General features: G+C 51.4%; 2 protein-coding genes across 2 annotated transcripts in view; one reads left to right on the top strand and one right to left on the bottom strand.

Annotated features, from left to right (window-relative positions):
* The first annotated feature begins 13,231 nt into the window (after positions 1–13,231).
* The window catches only part of WNT5B (Wnt family member 5B), a 65,234-nt gene continuing 59,576 nt past the window's right edge, over positions 13,232–18,889 (top strand). The window contains exon 1 of the mRNA XM_039707960.1: positions 13,232–13,296. Within this exon, the coding sequence (XP_039563894.1) occupies positions 13,291–13,296 (6 nt within the window). The 5' untranslated portion in view covers positions 13,232–13,290. The remainder of the gene's footprint in view (positions 13,297–18,889) is intronic.
* On the bottom strand, positions 13,318–14,092 carry LOC120501580 (translation initiation factor IF-2-like; the record flags this gene model as incomplete). The annotated part of the gene is made up of 1 exon (XM_039708041.1): positions 13,318–14,092. A coding segment is annotated over exon 1 (759 nt), but the record flags the coding sequence as incomplete, so codon positions are not given.

Raw genomic sequence — 18,889 nt, 5'->3', positions numbered from 1 at the left:
GGGATCAAGCACACACAGATTTGAAACATTTTCCTTTGCACATAGGTTTGTAGGGGTGTGCACAGCCCCTGTCTTGATTAAACATGGGCCTTGTGCAGTGCTCTAGCCAGGATGACTTGGGAAAACCTGCTTTTCTAAATCACACCAGTCAGGGAAACTGCTGAAACCACATCTGCAATCCACTGGGAGAAGCTACATATATAGGATCTCCTATTTCTGACAGGATCTGCTGTGCTTGTGCTGCAGATGCCTTTTGCTTGTGTGGATTGAAGCTGTAGGGGTGCATCAGCCAGTCCAAAGATTACCCCAAAACAGTAATTAAAACCAATTGCCCATGCTAATGATCTGTATCTTACCAGTGACCTTTACTCTGGGATTTTGAGACATCAAGTAGGTCTTCTCACTGGGCTTCAGGATGTTTAGAAATCTCAGGCAAATAGCCAAAGTCCTCTTTCTTTAATATCTTTAAAAACCCTCAAGCTCGAGTAGGGCATATAACCTGGGAAGCTAAATGTTTTCTAGGTGGATATACTAAAATTAGGTGCAAACTACTTTTTTGCATATCAAGCAGACAGAGCCATACACGTTGTGTTGGTAGAGCTTATTTCTGAATATCCTGGTGATGTATCATAAAACATAAGTGGAACAGCTGGGACCAGCTTGGGTGTAGCTGTGGGGTTACAGCAAGTGATTCTCAGGGCGTGGGCTTGGAGTCCATCTGGTTTTAAGTACGTGAGCAGTAGCTTTTCCCAATGTTTACAATTGCAAGCATTAAAGCTGTTCTAGAAGGTTGACTAAGAAGTTAAATATTTAGGCCCAGGTACTGCAGCCCATTTGTGTGAAGTTGTCGCTTACTTCAGTGGGAATTCAGCTCCAAAAACGTCTATGGACACAAATCTCATGACAAGGCAAGTTAAAAAAACCTTTGGCTGCTTTATGTATTGCTAAAAAGGATGGGTGGCTGCTGTAGCTCAAAACCCATCCTAGAAGGATTTTTGTTCAGCTTGAGTAAACCCTTCATTTTCTGTAAGGGCACACCATTTTGGGGAACCACAAGTTTTGGAATGTATATGAACGCTCTTAACCTTTCTTATATAATGCACAGAAGCTGGTTTTAGCTCTAAGCAATGCATGCTCCTGTAGCCCAGTGCACTGAAGTGCACGTATGGATATATATGTCTGTGCCCATCTGTGTGATCATGTATAAATACACAGAGCTGCCCACTGGAAACCACGCTTCAAGAATGCCAAACCTGCAATGGCAAAGGTCTGGGAATTAGAAAATCTGCATGACCTCATGCCTAATATGTCCATGATGCAATTTTCAGTAAGGTATTTATGTAACTATATTTTTGCTAGATGCTTCCTTCATTAAGTGTGCAGGATGAATGGATTTCTTCGAACTGGTAATTGTCCAAACCCCACCACTGCTGCCACCCAAGACCACCAGTTCTCTGTCACAAGCCTCTCATTACTTTGCTTCTTTAAATTATCCCTCATGCTAGTGGTAGCTTAGACATTAGCAGGGCTGTTCCTGTTTGTGCTCTTGCTCCCTGAGCATTCCAGCACTTCCCCATGCCCATATCTCTGACCTGTAATTGCCCCCACTTATTTCTGGTGGGCTTGATAACCCAACTCTTCACCTAGCAAAGAGTTCTGTTTCTTCAGCCACAGAGCTGAGTTTAACTGTGATCACACACCGTGGACTGCCTGAGGCTTGTCAGGAATTCAGAGACTTGGAGATAGGATTAAAGTGGAGGTAAATGGATGTTCTTCCTCTGTTCTTCCTTATTGTCTACAGAGCACATTGACTTTCCCAGCCAGGTCATTCCTGGCAGGCACACAAGCCCTTCTCAAAATCCCATATAAAATATTTGAGACTACCTGACAGCTGAAGTGACTGACACGTCACAGAAGGGGCACATGTCTGCAGACACTTGAGGGCTGCAGCTGCACAGAGCTCCAAAACGCTGAATTGGATACTCAGTGACTAGAGAACGTGCAGTGGGATTTACAGACTGAGTGCAAAGTGCAGAAGGAGGTAAATTTCATTTCAGCATCTCATTTTTTTAGTCCCCACATGACTTCAATCAGCCATTCATGCCATTCATCTATGATTTAATTAATTTAGCATTAATAGTTACTGTTAGTGTGGTGGTGGTGGTGGTAGTCATCAAAGTTTGAGAAAGCTCCTTCTAAGGATATTTTGAACTGCTGCCACTTTTGCTGATATCCTTCATTACAAAGTAGCATATTTTGGATTCAGGTCTGTTTTCCCAATACAAGTGGTGACTGTGTAAGGTGGTTTTCAGAGAGAGCCAGGGAGCTTCCACTCAGGCTCACGGCACCCACCAAAGCCAGGGAGGTTCAGCTGTGGCACAGCATCACGAGTGAGTGTCTGCATTGCTGCTCTCTCACCCAATCTGATGCCTGAGTGACTCCTCAATAATTTTCACTCTACCAAGGAGTTTATTTGGGGAGCTACTCTTTTGTGTATGAATCCATGAGAATGATACTTGTTCAGGATACCCTCTTTTCCGTTTTTATTTTGGTATTTTGTTTAAGTATTTTTAGCTGAAGTAGTAGCCAAGCTCTTAGCAGGTTTGTGCAGAGCTGGGCTCTGCTCCCAAGGTGCCTCTTTGGCACAACTGGTAAATACTCTTGTCTTCACAGACTCTTGGGGCTCCAAAGATGTAAAGTGAACCAGGATGAGTGGGAATTCATGCTGGTATCTTGATTGTCTGCATCAGAGGAGGCCCTAGAACAGGGTTTTGTATGGAAAACCAGGAGTCTCCAGGAGGATGATGTATGACCATGGCAAGGTCTTTCTGCTCAGCAAAACCAGAGAGGACAATGGTAGCTGGCAGCTGCTGTGTCAGCTGCCATCCTTGCTGTGGATTTGTGTGGGGCTAGGAGCACGCTCCCTGCCAGTTTGCAGGGCTCAGCTCACTTGCAGCAACTGTCCAGCAGTAGCAACTCCGTGGCTCCCATTGTCTCCTCAGATGACAAACCAGCAAAATGCTTTGAGGCAGTAGTGCCCAGTTTTTCAGCTCTGCCAACTTCCTCAGAAAGCAGCACCCAGTTGTGTTACCTTTATTTTTTAATCCAAAGTAGTTACAAACAAGGGGTTTGCTGGTTGCTTTGGGCAGCCTTCAGGAATCTGGCAGGTGTGGCAAACACAAGAACTGCCACCCCAAAGCTCTTGGTGCTGCTGCTCCTTCAGGAGATGGGGGAACAAGCTGGTGTCTCCTGCAAAAACTCCTTTGTGACCAATTCTAGTACAATACTATAAGATGCCTCTTTTTCCTGCCTCAGTGATATGAGAAGTGTGAACCACTGCCTTGAGCACAGATCAAAGAAAGATGATTAAAAAAACTCTTTCCCCTTGTGCATTCAAAACCCTCCATCACATATTGCACACCACAGATTGTGCTTCCTACCAGTGCCCTCTGAAGGGTCCTCTCCTGTTAGTTTGGCAGCAATAAGACACCTTGCATCCAAAATAGATCCCTCACTAGACCCTGGAGGAACCCAGAGGAAATGAAAACACTGGCATTTGTCAGCAAAATGTAATGCAATTCACATCTTCCATCAGGAATCCGTGTGCACAGCCATGCCTGGTGCAGCAGGCAGGGATTGATATTTGTCACCCCTGGCTCCTCATGGACCTGGGCAGGGTTTGGCTGCTCACCCAGCCCACAAGGTGTGCCAGGGACAGGCAGCAGCTGCTGGCTGCACACTGAGCTGTGGGAACAAGCTCTTTGCCAGGTGGTGGATGTTGGAGATGTGGAGCACCCAGTGTGATGGCAGCCCTTGCAGTCTGCCCAGCAGCCCAAAGGTGCCAGGGAAAAGCTGCTCCTCAGCCTTGTGGTTGGAGGTTCTAATTTCCCCCTTTAGTTGTGCTGCCCCTCGGGGCCCCCTAGGCTCCCCTGATGGGGGAAAACCTCTTTTTAACAGTTCTGTGCCAGGACTGAGAGATGCACAGGACTCTTTTGGGTCTTCAAGTTGCTGTTTATTTTTATCTTATCAGAAGTTCAGCACACCGTCTGCAGCAGACTTAGTGTGTAAGAAAGTACAGCAAAAATGGTCTTTTAAAGCTGTTTTATCCAATTCACTCTTAAAACATATTTTATTTCTACCTTTCTACCAATAACTAATCCTTTGCCTCTCCCTGTAACCTCTGCACTGCAGATTCCCACAACCACTCATCCTGTGCAACCAACACTGCAGAAAATGGAGTAGATGAAGAAGAAGAAGCTCAGACAATGCCCAAGATAGTCTCTTATCTACATCTATACTAAAATCCAAAAATTCTAAATTTCTCACCCTGTGACAAACTACACTATTATCTATTTCACACACTTCCAATCCTTCCCAAAGTCTTGGAGGCTTTTTCCATGGGCAAAGGTTAAAGGCAGTGCTTCCCTGGGAGTCAGGACCCCTCAGGACGGGCAGAGAAGCATTCCCTGTGCCCTGGGTACCAACATTCAGTTAATGAAGTGATGACTCCTGACAACAGGAGTGGTAACATGATGATTCATGCTCATCTGTCAGAAGAGCAGATCAAAGCCACCCGTGGAGCTGCAGACTGAAATCACCACGGCTGACCCAGAGGCTTCACTGTGTCAGTGACACCGGGACCATGACTTCATTGTGAAACCAGTCCTGGGTCCGTGCAGCAAAGCAAGGCAGCCCAACGCTGAGCCAGAGCTTTCCTCTGCCTTTGCTTACGGCTCAGCAGTGACAGGGGCTCCAGAGGATGACGCCAGCTCTCCCTGGCTTTGTTTTCCTGGTGAGAGGCCTTGTTCAGCACAGCTCCGCTGCTCGTGCTCATGGTTAGGTGTGCAATCTCAGATGATATCTGGGCGAGTTCGGGCAGGGTGGAGCCCCGGGGCCGTGGCTGTGGGTGTGCTGCAGCCTGGCCCTGCACAGCGAGGGTGTCAGCGATCATTTGGGAGGATGTGTGGACGTGTGGGGAGTCAGTGACAGCCACCACTTCATGCCCAGCTTGGAGCCAAACCCGGTCTGGTCCGGGCTGTCCTGAAGCACACCCACACTGCAGCCCCAACTCCATTAACTGCTAACTCCTTCTCAGCATGGAAGAGCTGAGGAAATACAAGAAAACACAGAGCAAATCGGCCAAAGATGTGTCAAAGGCCAGCTCCCCCTGCTCTGTCAGCATGTTCAGGCCCCTAAATGGAGCTCTGATGCCTGGGGGTTCAGGTGCTATAACTCACAGACAATGAATGTTGTGGTCCCCCCTAAAACCCAATTTTCTATCCTCACGAAGGTCCACAAGAGGCAGATCTGGGCCCTCTGAAGCTCACAAAAGCTTATTTCCTCTCCACACATCTCTGTTCCTGACGTTATCCATGCTGCTATAAAAGGGATTATATATAAGCTGTGGGTTGAAGGGTGTTAAAACACAAGGTTACAATCTTCCATGGCATTTGGGTCTTCCAAACACAGCCCCTGAAGCCCTGTGATGGAAAGGGGGTCTTCATCTGCATTTACCAAAAAAAGAAACCCAAAAAAGATAATTCCAGCTCTCATTGCTGGAGGGAAATAAAGGAAAATGTAGCTTCAGTGAACAGCAAAGACTCGGAAACAAGAACAAAATAAAATCCACCATAAAGATCCTCCCAGACAGCACCTTTAGAAGCTGAGATGAGACAGGAGCTCCCAGCGTGAAAAACAAGATCTTAAGCACATGAGCAAATACATTTGGGGCATGAATCATGGTGTCTCCCATTTTTGTGGGCTTCTTTGGATTTGGGGATTTTTTTGCTTTGGGTTTTTGGGGAGTTTTTCGCTTTGGGTTTTTTGGGGAGTTTTTCTTTGGTTTTTTGCAGGTGTGTATAATTACAGTCCCAGGATGTGATGAAACATTCAGTGATTTGCTGTAACTTCAGATGCCACAAGTGGTGTTAGCAGGTAGGTGCTGTGCACATCCTGGAAAATCCGTGTCTCAAGCTGAAAATTCAAAGTCATCACTTCAGGATGTCAACCGCAGAAAATATGGAACGCATACACAATTGCACTTAAATTACATGGGGGAACTCTGATGTTTTTAATTTTACCTTTGCAAGAGTGCATGACAGGATTCTGAGCTAGAACCCACTGGTTTCTACATCTTTAGTTTCTTGCATGTGTAAATACATACAGACACACACACACATTTTTTTCCATGAACTTTTTCCATGAACTGCTTGTGCCATGGGAGCATCAGTGTCCATGCACAGCCCTTTGTCTGGTGGCTGGGCCCCAGGACCATGTTCATGACAACATCTGAGTGCCTTAGAAGAAAAACATCTATTGCCATGTGTCTCCTTCCTTCTCTGTGTCTTGTGACTGCACTGGTGCTTTGGGTATTGTGGTTTCCATCTCTGCCTCCTTGGTGTGTTTTAGTGCTGGTGTTTGTGTAAGCCCATATTTAACCCATGCTATTTATCTATTTACTTATTTATTTAGAAGCTTCAGTGTCCAGGGATTATATTTGTGTTTCCTTCAGCTCTCACTCTGAAGGTGAGACTAATAAGAAAAGGCATTTTTTCATCAAAGGGCACTTTGGAGCCTAGAAAACACGGTTTTCATACAAAGGCTTTATTGTCACCAGGTTGGTTGGCAGGAGGATGTTGAGAGCAGCACAGCCAGGAGCTGCAGAGCCTCGCTGACACTCTCCAGTTTGTCCCTGGGATTTGTGGGACCCAGAAATAAAAACAGGAAACGTGCTGTGGCTTCGCTAGCTGTAAATAGTGCCTGTCCCTAGGCTGTGTGACATCCCTCCCAGGCAGCTCCAGCAACCCCAGGCCTGGCAGACACATTATAGCACAGATCTCCTGCCTGCTGCCCTAATCCTCCCTCTACAGCCTCACAGTCAGTCCTAGCACCTCTAACACTGTCCTGCTTGGCACACTGCTGCTCCCAACTCATCCAGCTCTGCCCGCTCTGGTGGCACTGGTCGCACCCTCCTGGCTTGGTGTCTCAGCACATTTCATTTCCTTCCCTTCCTTCCACCTGCCAGGCCACAGAGAATGTGCCACCCTGCCAGAAGCCAGCTGCGTCACCTGTGTGTCCCCAGGGCCAGCGGGGTGGCAGGCTGGCCCTGCAGCCGGGAGTGCCCAAGCCAGCAGGGACGCAGAGGCACCAAGCAAGCCCAGGGAGTGGCTCTCGCCCAGGTTTGGGGTTTGTGGGGTTCTGCCCTCCACAGCCACCTGCAGCAGTGCCCGTGGGGCCAGGCAGGAGAGGAGGCTGGCTGGGCTGGTCTCCCCTGGAATGACCCCACACATCTCCATGCCCCGTGGGAGAGCTGGATGCAATGTCTGAATTGTGGTGGTTCCTCCTTTAGCTGAAGCTGCTGTGTGGTAAAAATCCCAGTGATCATCAGGAGAATAATCCCCTTCCATGTCAGCAGTGCTAGATCCAGCCAGAGGCCTGCCTGCCTTTCAAAGGATAAAATTATGGAAGACTGTTTTGAGAACGGAAAGAGGGAAGGAAGGAAGGAAGGAAGGAAGGAAACATACATCTTCTCCATCCTGCTTGGCTACAGGAGAAGGGGATGCTGGGTCTCATCTCTCTCTGACAGATTCCAGCTAGAGCCTTGTGTGCACTTTCCCCAAAACCACCTGTGGATGCTCAGCTGTTGGGAGACATCTTCTTGCCGGATTTGTGGGACTTCAGCATCACTCCACCAATCTGGAGGGCAACCATCCCCTTCTGAGTGGGGCAGGGAGGAGTTTGGGTTTCCTCATTCCCTGCAGCCAGGCACGGAGGGGGCCCAGGGTGCCAGGGCTGGGAGCAGGCAGGGGGACACTGTCACCTCTCTGCACACACGCAGGGGCTCTGTGCCCACCCACCAGCTGTGGCCCCTGCTGAAGCCCATCCCAGCTACCAGCACAGCCCCTGTTTAATTGCACTGCAGAGCTCGTTACCACAGGAAGCAGGAGAGGCCAAGAATGAAGAGCTTAGAATGGATTGGCAATTCACATGGACAATAAGAATATCCAGAGTTTTCATAATTCATGCCGATAAAAATTTTGGAAAGGATGTACAACTCTTCACCTCGGAGTTTCAGCCAAGTAGAAGAGACTGAGGGACTTGGTCCGAGAGGAGGGAAGTTCAGGGGCAGATTACCTCACTGTCTGGCTATGGCCGTGGCCCTGTGCCTCCCCAAACCACGGAGGTCCATATGTGGCCAGGCTTGGGACCCTGGGCTGGCCCTGGGGCCTTCTCCTGTCCCAATTGCCCCAAGTGCCATGGGACAGGTGATGCTTGCCTGTCCATAGGAGGGAGGGATGGGGGAGCTCTCCCAGCTCCGTGGAACAAAACCCTGTCCATCCCTGTGCTCTCCCACAGCAGCTGGTGCTGCCCTGGTCCCTGGAGCCTGGATCCTGGCAGGGGCCGCCGAGGAGGGCAGTTACACTTTAACCCAGCCAGCCCACAGAACCTGCCTGACTAATGATTAAAGGGCTAAATGAGGAGAGCTGAACTCTCTGTGCTCTCCCCAGCCTTGCTACCAGCACTCGTGGAGACAGGCAGGCCAGGGCTTCACCCCACGGCAGCCGCCGGGCCAGCCTGGTTCCTGCTGTGCCCTTCCTTTAACTTCTTGTTACTTCATCTCCTGGTTCTGTAACCCCAGTCAATGGCCTGGCTCATCCCTTTGCACCAGCACTGTGGAGGAAGAGCAAGGAGGAGAGCTGCTGTGGGAGAGCCATTCCCTGGCCTGCTCTCCACCCCGTGCACCCCGGCATTCAGGAGTGCAGCTCCAGACACTGAATCCCTTGATGGGTTCCCAGCCCTGCCTGTTGGAGAACCAGGAGGCCAGGGGCAAACTGGACAGAGGGTAAAGTGTGGCCACTGCACGTGCAGAGGCAGCCTGGCTCTGGCAGGGCTGCACATGTGTGCCAGCATTGCTGTCTGTCTGTCTTCACCTGACCTCTGGAGCAGCCCCCAGCCAGCAGGACCATCCAGATGGGGAGATCAATCCCAGGGACCCTGCCAGTGCCTCACTGAGGTGAGGAAAGGTGTTTGCACATCACACACTTGCTGCATTCCCTTTGTGTCCTGCGCTGGCAGAAGGGAAGAGAATACTTGGAGATGTCCACCCCTAAAGGCAGCAGCTTCTGCCTATCCCACAGGATGAGCAGTGCCCAGCCCCACTCTGGCTCCTGTCTTTCCTCAGCCATGAGAAAAGACACCCTTTCTCACCCTTTTCTCGGGTGTCCCTGAGTCCAGGAGGGATTTGGCTTCGTGATGTCAAGCCAGATGAATCCTGGTTTAATTGACCGTGAGTGAAGTCGTGCTTTGATGGTTAATGTTATACTTGAGGCTGGGAAAACTACTGCAAAATCATAGCAATTAGAGCTGGAAGTGATTCAAGTCATCTAATTCATTTCCTCTCCCCCCTCGCTGTCTCTCTCTGGTACAGGAGCAGCGAGGTTCCCAACAAAACCTCTCCCCTCCCCTGCATTGTTGGGTCCTGCCCCTCTGACTCAAGGAGTGGAGCATCCACGTGTCCCTGGGGAGACAATTCCATCATTTGAAAGACGTCAACATTAGAAAATGTTTCAGATGTTTAGCCTATATTTCCTTTTGTGGAGTGCCACGGATTCTCAGGTCATGAGCTCTGCGCCCCAAGGAGACTGGCTGCTTCCCACGAGGACAGGGCTGGGAATGAGGTGGTGCTTTCCTCTGGGGTTTGCAAGGGCAGGTAGAGAATGTGGGGGTGGTCAATGAAGGTTTTCACACCTGCAAGGCAGGTCAGATCAGGTAGCTTGTCTGGAACGAGCTCTCCCTTGGCAGGAGCTCAAGATTTTCTTTTTTTTTCCATTTCCAGATTTTTATTCCGTGAATTCCACCTTGACTCATAACAATCTCACTGCTGGAAACGTGTCCAGCTCCTCACAAATTCACTTCCTTCCACTTGCTTCTACTACTGGTAGTGATCCCACCACAGGGATTACCCCCACCAGGGGCAAGTGGTAAAGGACAAAAGAAGATCCATGTCAGTGAAAGAAGCACAGTGGATATTCCTTCTCCTTGGAAGCTGTCCCTGCCTCAGCTCTACCCTGGATACAGGATGGGCTGACCAGGGGGAAGATGATGGTGCAGGTGCAACAGAAATGGAAGAAGCTTCCCAAGAGATGAGAGGTTATGAGCACCACAGAACTGCTAGGCTGGGCTACCCCTGCTTTAGGAGAAGTTGGAGCCATGGCTGAGTTTCTCGTGATAAGGTCTCCTGCTTCTTCATATATCCTGCAGGGTCCTGCCCTTAACTGAGAGGGAATTAAATCCCTTAATACATTTTAAATTGCTCTTCTCCTCTGCAGAGTGAGCTTAGTATTTCCACATCTCAAATAGTTTGAGCACTTCCCCACCCTCTTCCTGCTCACTGGTAGCAGAGACCAGGAGGGGACAGACACAAGATGTAGCAGAAGAAAGGAGCATGAGGACAATTGTAGCCATAGGAATGTTCCAGAGAGATTAAGAGAAATAAAACAGCTTGTGCTGTCCAGGGGGCTGCATGGGTTAAGCTGCTTTTTGCAAGGGAGCAGAGGGAACATCTTCCCTGGGTGTGCTGTGCAGTGTCTCCCACCAATATCAGTCCCATCCCAAATTCTAGTCATGGACTAGAGTCCACCTCCTGCCCAGATCCAGTTCTGGATGCTGCCCATTATTAAATCAGTGAGGCTTAATCATATTGGGGGATGTAAACAACACATGGACAACACCTTTGGAGGCTGAGACGAGACAGGAGCTCCTCCTTACTGGCAGCTGGTGCCCCTCTTCCCCACACCTAGTGAGGATTTATTTATTTACCCCTGCTGGATAAAGTGCCCTTCTCTTATCTGCCCTGCTCTGCAGATGGAGGAATAGCTTCAGTGGACAACACCTGTGGAATGACATCCATGGGGAGCTGTTTTGGTGGAGGATAAAGAAATCTTGTGGGGCAGACTACGATAAAAGAAGGGAATCAACACTTTTTTTTCCTTCCAGGAAGAAAACAAAGACGTTTCAGCAGAGAGGACACAGTAAGGTAAAGCAGCTGGTCTCCTGTCATCACCCACCCACACCAACATCCCGACCAGCTCATTTTGTGGGGTTTTTTGTCCTCAGCAGTGGCAGCACTGCCAAGGCATCCCCCTTGTGAGACACAGACCTCTGAGATGGGCCATGCACCTGGCTCCTGCTGCCTCGGGACACTTTGCCTCTTCTCAAGCCCCGCAGGTGGGGAATCACTCCCAGCCAGTTTGGAGATGCACACCAGCTGTCCCTCCTGCCCTTCCTGGCACCCAGCACGCCCTGACACACACGTATCTATCTCCCAAAGGTCCTTCTCGTCCCACCACAGCAAGAGTGGAGGCACCAAGGGTGGATTAAAGCTGCAGGAATTCCCATCTTCCTCATGGACTATGCTGAGGCCAGAATGGTATTTCAATAACCTGGTCTCTTTTTGGAATAATCCACATGGCCCACAGCTGAAGGTTTTAAGGAATACAGATATCCAGTGCTGCCCAGCCACCTCTGCTGGTGCTCCAGTGGCTCTGCCTTCCCTGTTGCTCCCTCTGACCCTGATGTAAGGCACCACCCCGGGGCGTGAAGCAGTGCCAGCCCCAGGAGGATTCCTGTGAGGATGGACGAGGATCTCCGGCCTGCTGACCTGCTGTGGCCAGCTGTCCCTTGCAGCACCAAAAGTGGGAAAGCACATTACTCTACAGACCAAGCAACCTGTGACCAAGCCCCAGTTCTGTGACGCTCCCCAGGAGGCGTCCCTGCTGTTTGCTGGGTCCCCAAAGCACCCTGCCTCTCCTCAATGTGCAGGCTGGAAGCGCAACAGACAAGCAGGGAACGGCAGCCCATGTGGTAAACAGGCTTTACCTCTGAGCAAAAAAAGCTGGCACCTCAGAGTTCCTGCAGCCAGCTGCAATTTCAAGACTTCCTTTGCCCTCTAATTAGTTGGCATTTGCTGTACCAACTATTATCTTTCTAGCTGCACAGCGCTGAGGACAATGGCTCCTTATTTCCTGCCACAAACACGGGGTTACTCTTTACCTCTGGCTGTACCTCCTCTATCTCCTAGTCCCATTAGAATAAAGTATCACTAATGACTGCAGTGATGGGAAACACTAGTCATAAATTAAGACAGTTGGAGCCTTCAATTATTTGCAGCGTGTAGCCTGTACTCAAACACTTACCTGCTCCTCTAAAAATGCTCGTGTATTTCCACCCTGAACCCAAATGGATGCTCAGAGCTGCTTGAAACAAGATGCTTGTGTCAGTGTGTGTCTCAAGCTGCGTTTTGTCCCAAGCCAGTACACATTTGAGCAATTCCAGGGGGCCAAATGCCTCCCTGATGTAATTCCATTGGGATGCTTACATGTGTGAGTCCGGGTATGTGTAGGAGCAGCAAGCCACTCTTTGCACTGCGTATGAGGCTCTGCAGCTCCTGCTGCGTGGGGACTTGGGATGCCTGACGATGTGGGGCCCGGAGATGGGGACCTGGACACAACAAGTGTAATTTCTGGCTGCCGCAGGGCTGCCACCAAGCTCGGAGGGGCAGGCACGTAAATCCTGTCTCCGTGCACGGAGCTGCCCAGCAGTCCCGGGGGCGAGGCACCGCTCACAGCTACACCGACATAAATTTACGGTGATCCTGCTAATGCCTCTGCAGCTACTCCTGCTTCTGCCAGGAAAAGTGAGAACGGGGTCTGGCTGCGAATCTGCGAAGTTTTATGGGAAGGAGGGTGGGGGACAGCCCCCAGTGTGATTCCTGCTGTTGCAGGCGAGGGATGGAGGTGCTTGTTGAGCGCCAGCCCCATCAAGAGCTCCATGCGCTGTCTCCTCTGCCAAACTCTGCCAGCCCATTTCAACAGCATCCCCGAACCGGGCTCTGCCTCATTCGCACCTTCCCTTCACCCAGCCGCCCACCCGCACTGGGAGACAGATGCCAAAAACCCCTGCTGAGATGGAGCAGCAAGTCACCCGGTCAAAAACCCTCCGCTGGCGGGGCCAGGACCGCGCTGCCCGTCCCGGAGGGGGTTTGGCTCGCAGCTCGTTTGTCTCCCGGGCAGGAGCCCCACGAGCAGGCTGCTCCGAGCCCCCGGGCGACACGCGGAGGGCACGGAGCTCCCCGCAGCTCGGGGCGGCGGGGCCGGGGAGGACGCGCCGGGAGCGGGACACCAGAGCCCGAGCCCGCCCGCGGGGGCTGCGGGCTCCAGCGCTGTCCCGCCGCTCCCTCGGCCCGCCGCGGGCGCCCGCTCACCTGCCGCTGCCGCCGGCGGCGCCCGGGAGATGCAGGTAGGAGGCGGCCCCGGCCCGGCGGCAGGAGGGCGGGAGGAGGAGGCCGGGGGCCGGGAGGTGTTCGGCCGCGCCGGGCGCTGCGGACCCCCGGGCTGGGCTCGTCGCGGGGCCGGACGCCTCCCTGCGCGGCCCCCGAAGGGGCGGGAGGCGGCGCGGGCGGTACCGGGGGTCTGCCGCTGCTCGCAGCCCGGGAAAGGCGTCCGCGCTTTGCCGCCGAGCCCGGCAGGCGCCCCCGGCCCCGTGAGGCCGCCGGTCGGGGCGGAGCGGGGCTGCGGGGTCGGGCTGCGCGGAGCCCCGCGGCGGCCGGGCCCTGTGCGGGCAGGGAACGTCGGGGCCGAGCCGCCGCCGGGCAGGAGCTCCGGGTGAGCCCGCAGCAGGGACACGGGACAGCGGAGCGAGGGGCTGGGGCCGATTGCGGGGTCCCGGTGGTGTTACGGCGGTGGGAGAGAGCTGCGGTGCCGTGAGAGACGCTGCCGGGCCGTGAGGGGCCAGCCCCGGCGTGAGGGGCCAGCCCCGGCGTGAGCGATGTCGCCGGGGCGTGAGGGATGCTCCTCCGGGGTGCTGATGAAACAGATGTTCCTCGGGCATGACAGACAGGAGTTCACAAAGCAGATGTTGCTCCAGTGGGGTGGACCTCACTGAGAGCACAAGGATTTTGCTGTCAGAGGAGGATCCTTTCCCTGGGCAAGGCACGGCGGCTTTCCTGGGAGCGCCCACAGTGTCCTTCTCACCCGTGTTGTGCGGTGTGGCTCCATGTGCCAGCACGAGCCATGGCATGTGGGAAAGGGTTCTTGTGCTCTTGGAAGCCCAGAGAAGTGAAAGTGTGGCCGGTTTCACAGAACCAGGGTATGAGCATCCCAGTTATGTCTGTGACAGACACGCTCTTCTATGAAACTTGGTTTTTCTTCTGAGAATTGTGGTGTAATACTTCCCTTAGTGGTACGAGTAAAGCAACTTCCCCAAACATATTTTTGTGTGCTCTGATGCACTTTATTGTGCCGTGTTTTTAATGGTTTTCCTCTGCCATCAGGTGAGTGTCCCTGTAAGTCTCTCTATCCAACTTTCACCTATCTCTTAATGCATTCCTGGCTGCCCTGCAGTCCATCATCATCATCACTCTTGCCCTGCTGCCTGCACCCACCTGTTCACCTTTGGGGTCAGGGGTTTTTGTGACAGAGCTTTTTCTTACATGTATACTGGCATTGAAGCTCTTACTTCAATTTCTTCATAACCAAAACCTTGGGCGTGTGTTCCTTGTGTGCACCTGCCCATTTCCAGTGCAGTCTGCTCTGCTCCACTCCCCTGCACGTGAGGACTGTGTGCATCAATGCTTGCTTATCTGCCTAGCTGTTGGGGGCTCTTTCTTGGTACCCTTAGGAGGGTTTTTGTCCCACACAGCACTGGGCACACACAAGGTCTCTCTCTCCTTCACCCTCCTTTACACTCATCTCCATCCATCTGTCCCTGCCTGGTGCATGGACATCTCCAGTGTCTCCCTCCTTCCCCACACCACGCCATGCTCAGGTGTGATCCTGTCATGGCCCTTCCTTCCCACATTTGCAGCTGGGCATCGACACGTGAGTTGGAGGGATCACATCTTCTGATGGTGCCTGTCTTCTGTCAGATGCAGTTGTAAGTGGAGAGCCAAGCTGGCTACATGCTCTTCTTCCCAAAAGAGAAAGAAATGGGCTTTCTCAAGGGTGGCGAGAGAGAGGCAGACTCCTCTTAAACCAGTGTCCTGTGCATGGACAGCTGGGTTTAGCCAAGGTAAAGGTTGGGCTCTGCAGGAATTCAGGTGGAATGTTTTTCACCCCAAACATCCAGGATATGGGATGAGTTGCCACGTGTGCAGAGAAGCTAGCCCAACTACTCGGGGTTTTTATCCTTCTTGGAAGAAAGTAGCTGAGTCTATGAGGAGAGCAGCACGAGGATGAGCTGCCAGTGCGGGTCAGGAGGCAGAGCTGGGGAAGTGAGCTGGCCCCAGTCCAGCCTTGGGTTTCCTCTGCTCACAGGCTCCGTTGCTCATTCATTTCTGTGCCCAGGAGTGTCTGCAGCAGATCCCTTCCCTTAGGAAAGGAGTCCCTCCCAGGCTCCTTCAGTCTTTGCTCACCTCTCCTCTCAGGAGCTGTAAGCAGCCCCCGTGTCCTTTCCCTTGTATCTGGTGCATGGACATTGAAAATGTCCTTCCACGTGTGACTGATCTCAGTTTAGGAAAGCTGAAACTGAAGCTGTGGCTGCAGGCTCCCAGCCCTGAGAAGTCTTCTTTCTCAGCCCTTTCCCTCCCAATCTGCCAGAATTCATTACATCAGTTGAAAAAATAAAATAAATTTGGAAAGAGCTGGGTCTAGAAAGTCAGGGGTCCTGTGTTTTAAAGAAAAATGAGCATTCTTGTATAGTGAAATCTCCAGAAGCTTTTTCTTTTAGGAAGAGATCAAATAGTGTGAAAATTCAAGTTATCTTTAAGCTATTTGTCCCTTCCTCTAGCCCAGTAGGCCCCTTTGTTTCTGGACTGCTTCACATCTTCAGTCTTTTGTCCTGAAGTTGTTGGGTTTGGGTTTCAAGGCACACAGGGAAACCAGCTATTTTCTGAAAACTGCATGATTGCTCATTTAAATGAATATAAATTGTTTCTATTCATAAGATTTTTTTTTTCTAGCAGCTGATCAAAGTTCGAGTGAAAACCATTTCATCATTTCCAAATAAATTGGACACACATGCACACACACACACACTGAGCATTTCAGAGAGACTTTTAAACACAGTACTTGTAAAATCAGAATATGGACAACCAAGACATGTTAGGTAAGACAGGACAGTCTGTGATTTGGTTCCACTTCTGCATAGAAAGGGATCTTCCTGGGAGAAGGCACACAGACTTTATTAAAACTGAAGACAGTGCAGAGGGGACTCAGGGGAATTTCTCCTGCACTAAAAAAATCCTTTTCTAATGGGAGATTTAAGGAATGAAGACCTGTGTAGCATTTGAGAAAGAACATTAAGATGTAGCGTGGTGGGATACCTGACTGCTTTCAGCAGCTCTGAAAGAAGCTGGTGCTTGGAGAACTTTCTAATTCAAGAGAACTTAAGGCATGTGGTTGGGCATTTAGGCTGTGTTAGAACCAGGCAGTGTTTTTAACAGCAGGGTGATTAACCCTCAGAACAAATGACCAAAGGCTTCTCCACCTCTTAAAATCTTCCAGTAGAGAGGGGGGTGTCTCTTTGGAAGGGACATTCTACTAAAGTGCAAGTTCTTGGGCTCACTGCAGAGACAACTGGCTGGGACCATATGGGCAGAATGACAGATGAGACCCAGCCTGTGATGCACCAGCCCCTCCCCATCTTTGATGAAGCTCAGGCAGGCTTTGCCCTGCTCTGAGAGGTGGAGCTGGGGGTCCCTGGGGCAGAGGATCACTCCTGGCCCAGCAGCTCCCCAGAGTTTGGGATGCTCTCCCTGCCTGGCAGCCCTCTGCAGTCTGCCTGTGGGGATCCTTCCCTTGTCCTTGGAGCTGTGAAGCAGGCAGTGAGCTCTCGTGGCTTCTCTCAGGGCTGCAGGCAGGGCAGAGCAGGGAGTGCTCTGTGTCCCCTCCACTTCACAGAGTCTGGATAACTCGAGCTCTAGAGGCTGGCTGAGTTTGCAAGACTTGACTCCTTGGTTTTGGTTCTTTTACTCTTTTCTTCCCTCTGAAAGGGAGCTCAAAAAGGCTCTGACACAAAATGGCCACAACCATATTGCTGGTTGGGTTTCCCCTGGTGCATTTCCTTTGCATGGTCCCTTTGCACCCTGTGTACTCAGGATTTGCACCTTTCCTTATCCTGCAGTGGCCTCCATGCTTCTCTCAACAGCTTTCCTGCTCGCTGGGGATGCTGCCAGGCAGGAGGATGCTTGGAGCAAATGCTGGGGTAGAAATGCCCACAGAGCTGTGTGCTCCCGTCCCACTGGCCCCGACAGCCCTACTCCGAGGTGCCTCAGCCCCCGAGCAGTTCTTTGAAGGGCTCTCCCCAGGGGCTGGCAGTGGCAAACACGAGGGTTGTGTGAACCCCATCTCTTCCCCTCGGAATGTTTACCTGTCTAAATTTAACTCCCCAGCCAGCTTCATCCCTCCTAAGCCGACCTGTTCTCTTGTGGCTGGGCTGTGGCTCTGGCTGCCGCTGCCGCGTTTCCTGGCTGCCTCGGGCTCGTGGTTTGCTGCTTGCTCCCTCTTCTCCGTGGATGCTGGCTCTTTCAAGGTCCTGGGCAAGCCAGTTCTCCCTCTCCTAGGTTTTATTTTTAAATCTGGTTGCACAGCCCTCAGGACTGGAGGGTCCCTTGTCCTCTCATCTCTGAGTGTTTATTCTGCAGCGGGCTTCAGGAAATCTCCCCTTGTCCCACTGTAGCCCACAGTTTTCCTCCCTGGCTGTGGTTGCTCCCAGAGACCAGGCATGCTGAGTTGCTCCCTGGCCAGCTCTAAAGGGACAGTGCCTCTTTCTGCTCCCATAGGGATCCAGCAGTGGGGAAGCAGGAGGTGCTTCCCTGCAAAGGCATCTTCCTTATTTCACTTCGTTCAGAGCTGGGCTTTTGTGTGATTTTGTTTGAGAAGTGAGTGATGTGCCCCTCATCTTCAGAGGAGCTGGAGAGAGGGACAAGCAGAGGACAGGGAGTGCTCCTCTTTCTGTCAGGCTGGATAGAATTCGCTGTCTTTAGAATTTCTGAGTTTGGTACAGTAAATATGGCCCAACCTGGCAGCCTTCTCCATCTAAATAAAACCATCAGGATCAAACCATTTGTGTCCTTCATAACCCTGCAAGAGACCCCTGACTGCTCTCTCTTTCCAGGCATGCCTGCAGCTAATGCTGTGGTCTGCCACATGAGAGAGGTGGTTTGAGTCCTGGCCTCCTCTCCCCTCTTTGAGCTAACCCGGTGGCCTCGGGTTTCATACTCTCATATTCAGAGCAAAGGTAATGCAGGCCAGGGCTTTCATGCCTGCTGATTTGGGGTATCCAGCTCTGAATGCTGTCAAAGGTCCTGTTTTTCCCCGAGGTTCAGCTATTTCGGATACTTGGGCATTCTTGAGTAGTCTGGGCTTGATTATTCAAAGTGACTAGTCCATTTTGCAAAGCTTCATCCCAGCCTCTGGAGCAGAACAGAATGAGATGAATTAGTGCAGAACGTACCACTCAAATGGAGTGAGTTTTCCTGGGAATCAGTCTGTGGCCAGAGAGCTCATGGCACTGTTGCGTGCAGGGATGGGTAAAGAGCTCTTGGTTTTGATTAATTTGTGGTTTTAAGTAGCTCGTGGGAAAGGCTCAAAGGGTTTGATAGTTTTTGTCTTAGGGGAAGAGAAGCAGAGCAACGTTGTGTCTTTGTATAGAGGGAGATTTGTGAACGCACACTGAAGGATTTGAGGGAAAATACGTTTTCTGTAAGCTCTCCCATCTCGACTGGAGGTGAGGGAGACTGGAGTGATTGGGCGGAACATGTGTTTCAGATTTGTTTTTGTCCATCACTAAGGACAGAGGGTTAACAAAAGTCACAGGAATACTAATATTTCAATGGTCTCTCTAAATGTCTTCCTTTTCCAGTTGTTCTGTGTTTAGCTTTTTGGCTGGTTTG

This window comes from Passer montanus, unplaced genomic scaffold, assembly GCF_014805655.1.
Source record: "Passer montanus isolate IOZ18808 unplaced genomic scaffold, ASM1480565v1 scaffold20, whole genome shotgun sequence".
NCBI lineage: Eukaryota > Metazoa > Chordata > Aves > Passeriformes > Passeridae > Passer > Passer montanus.
This window is presented reverse-complemented; position numbering and strand designations above follow the sequence as displayed.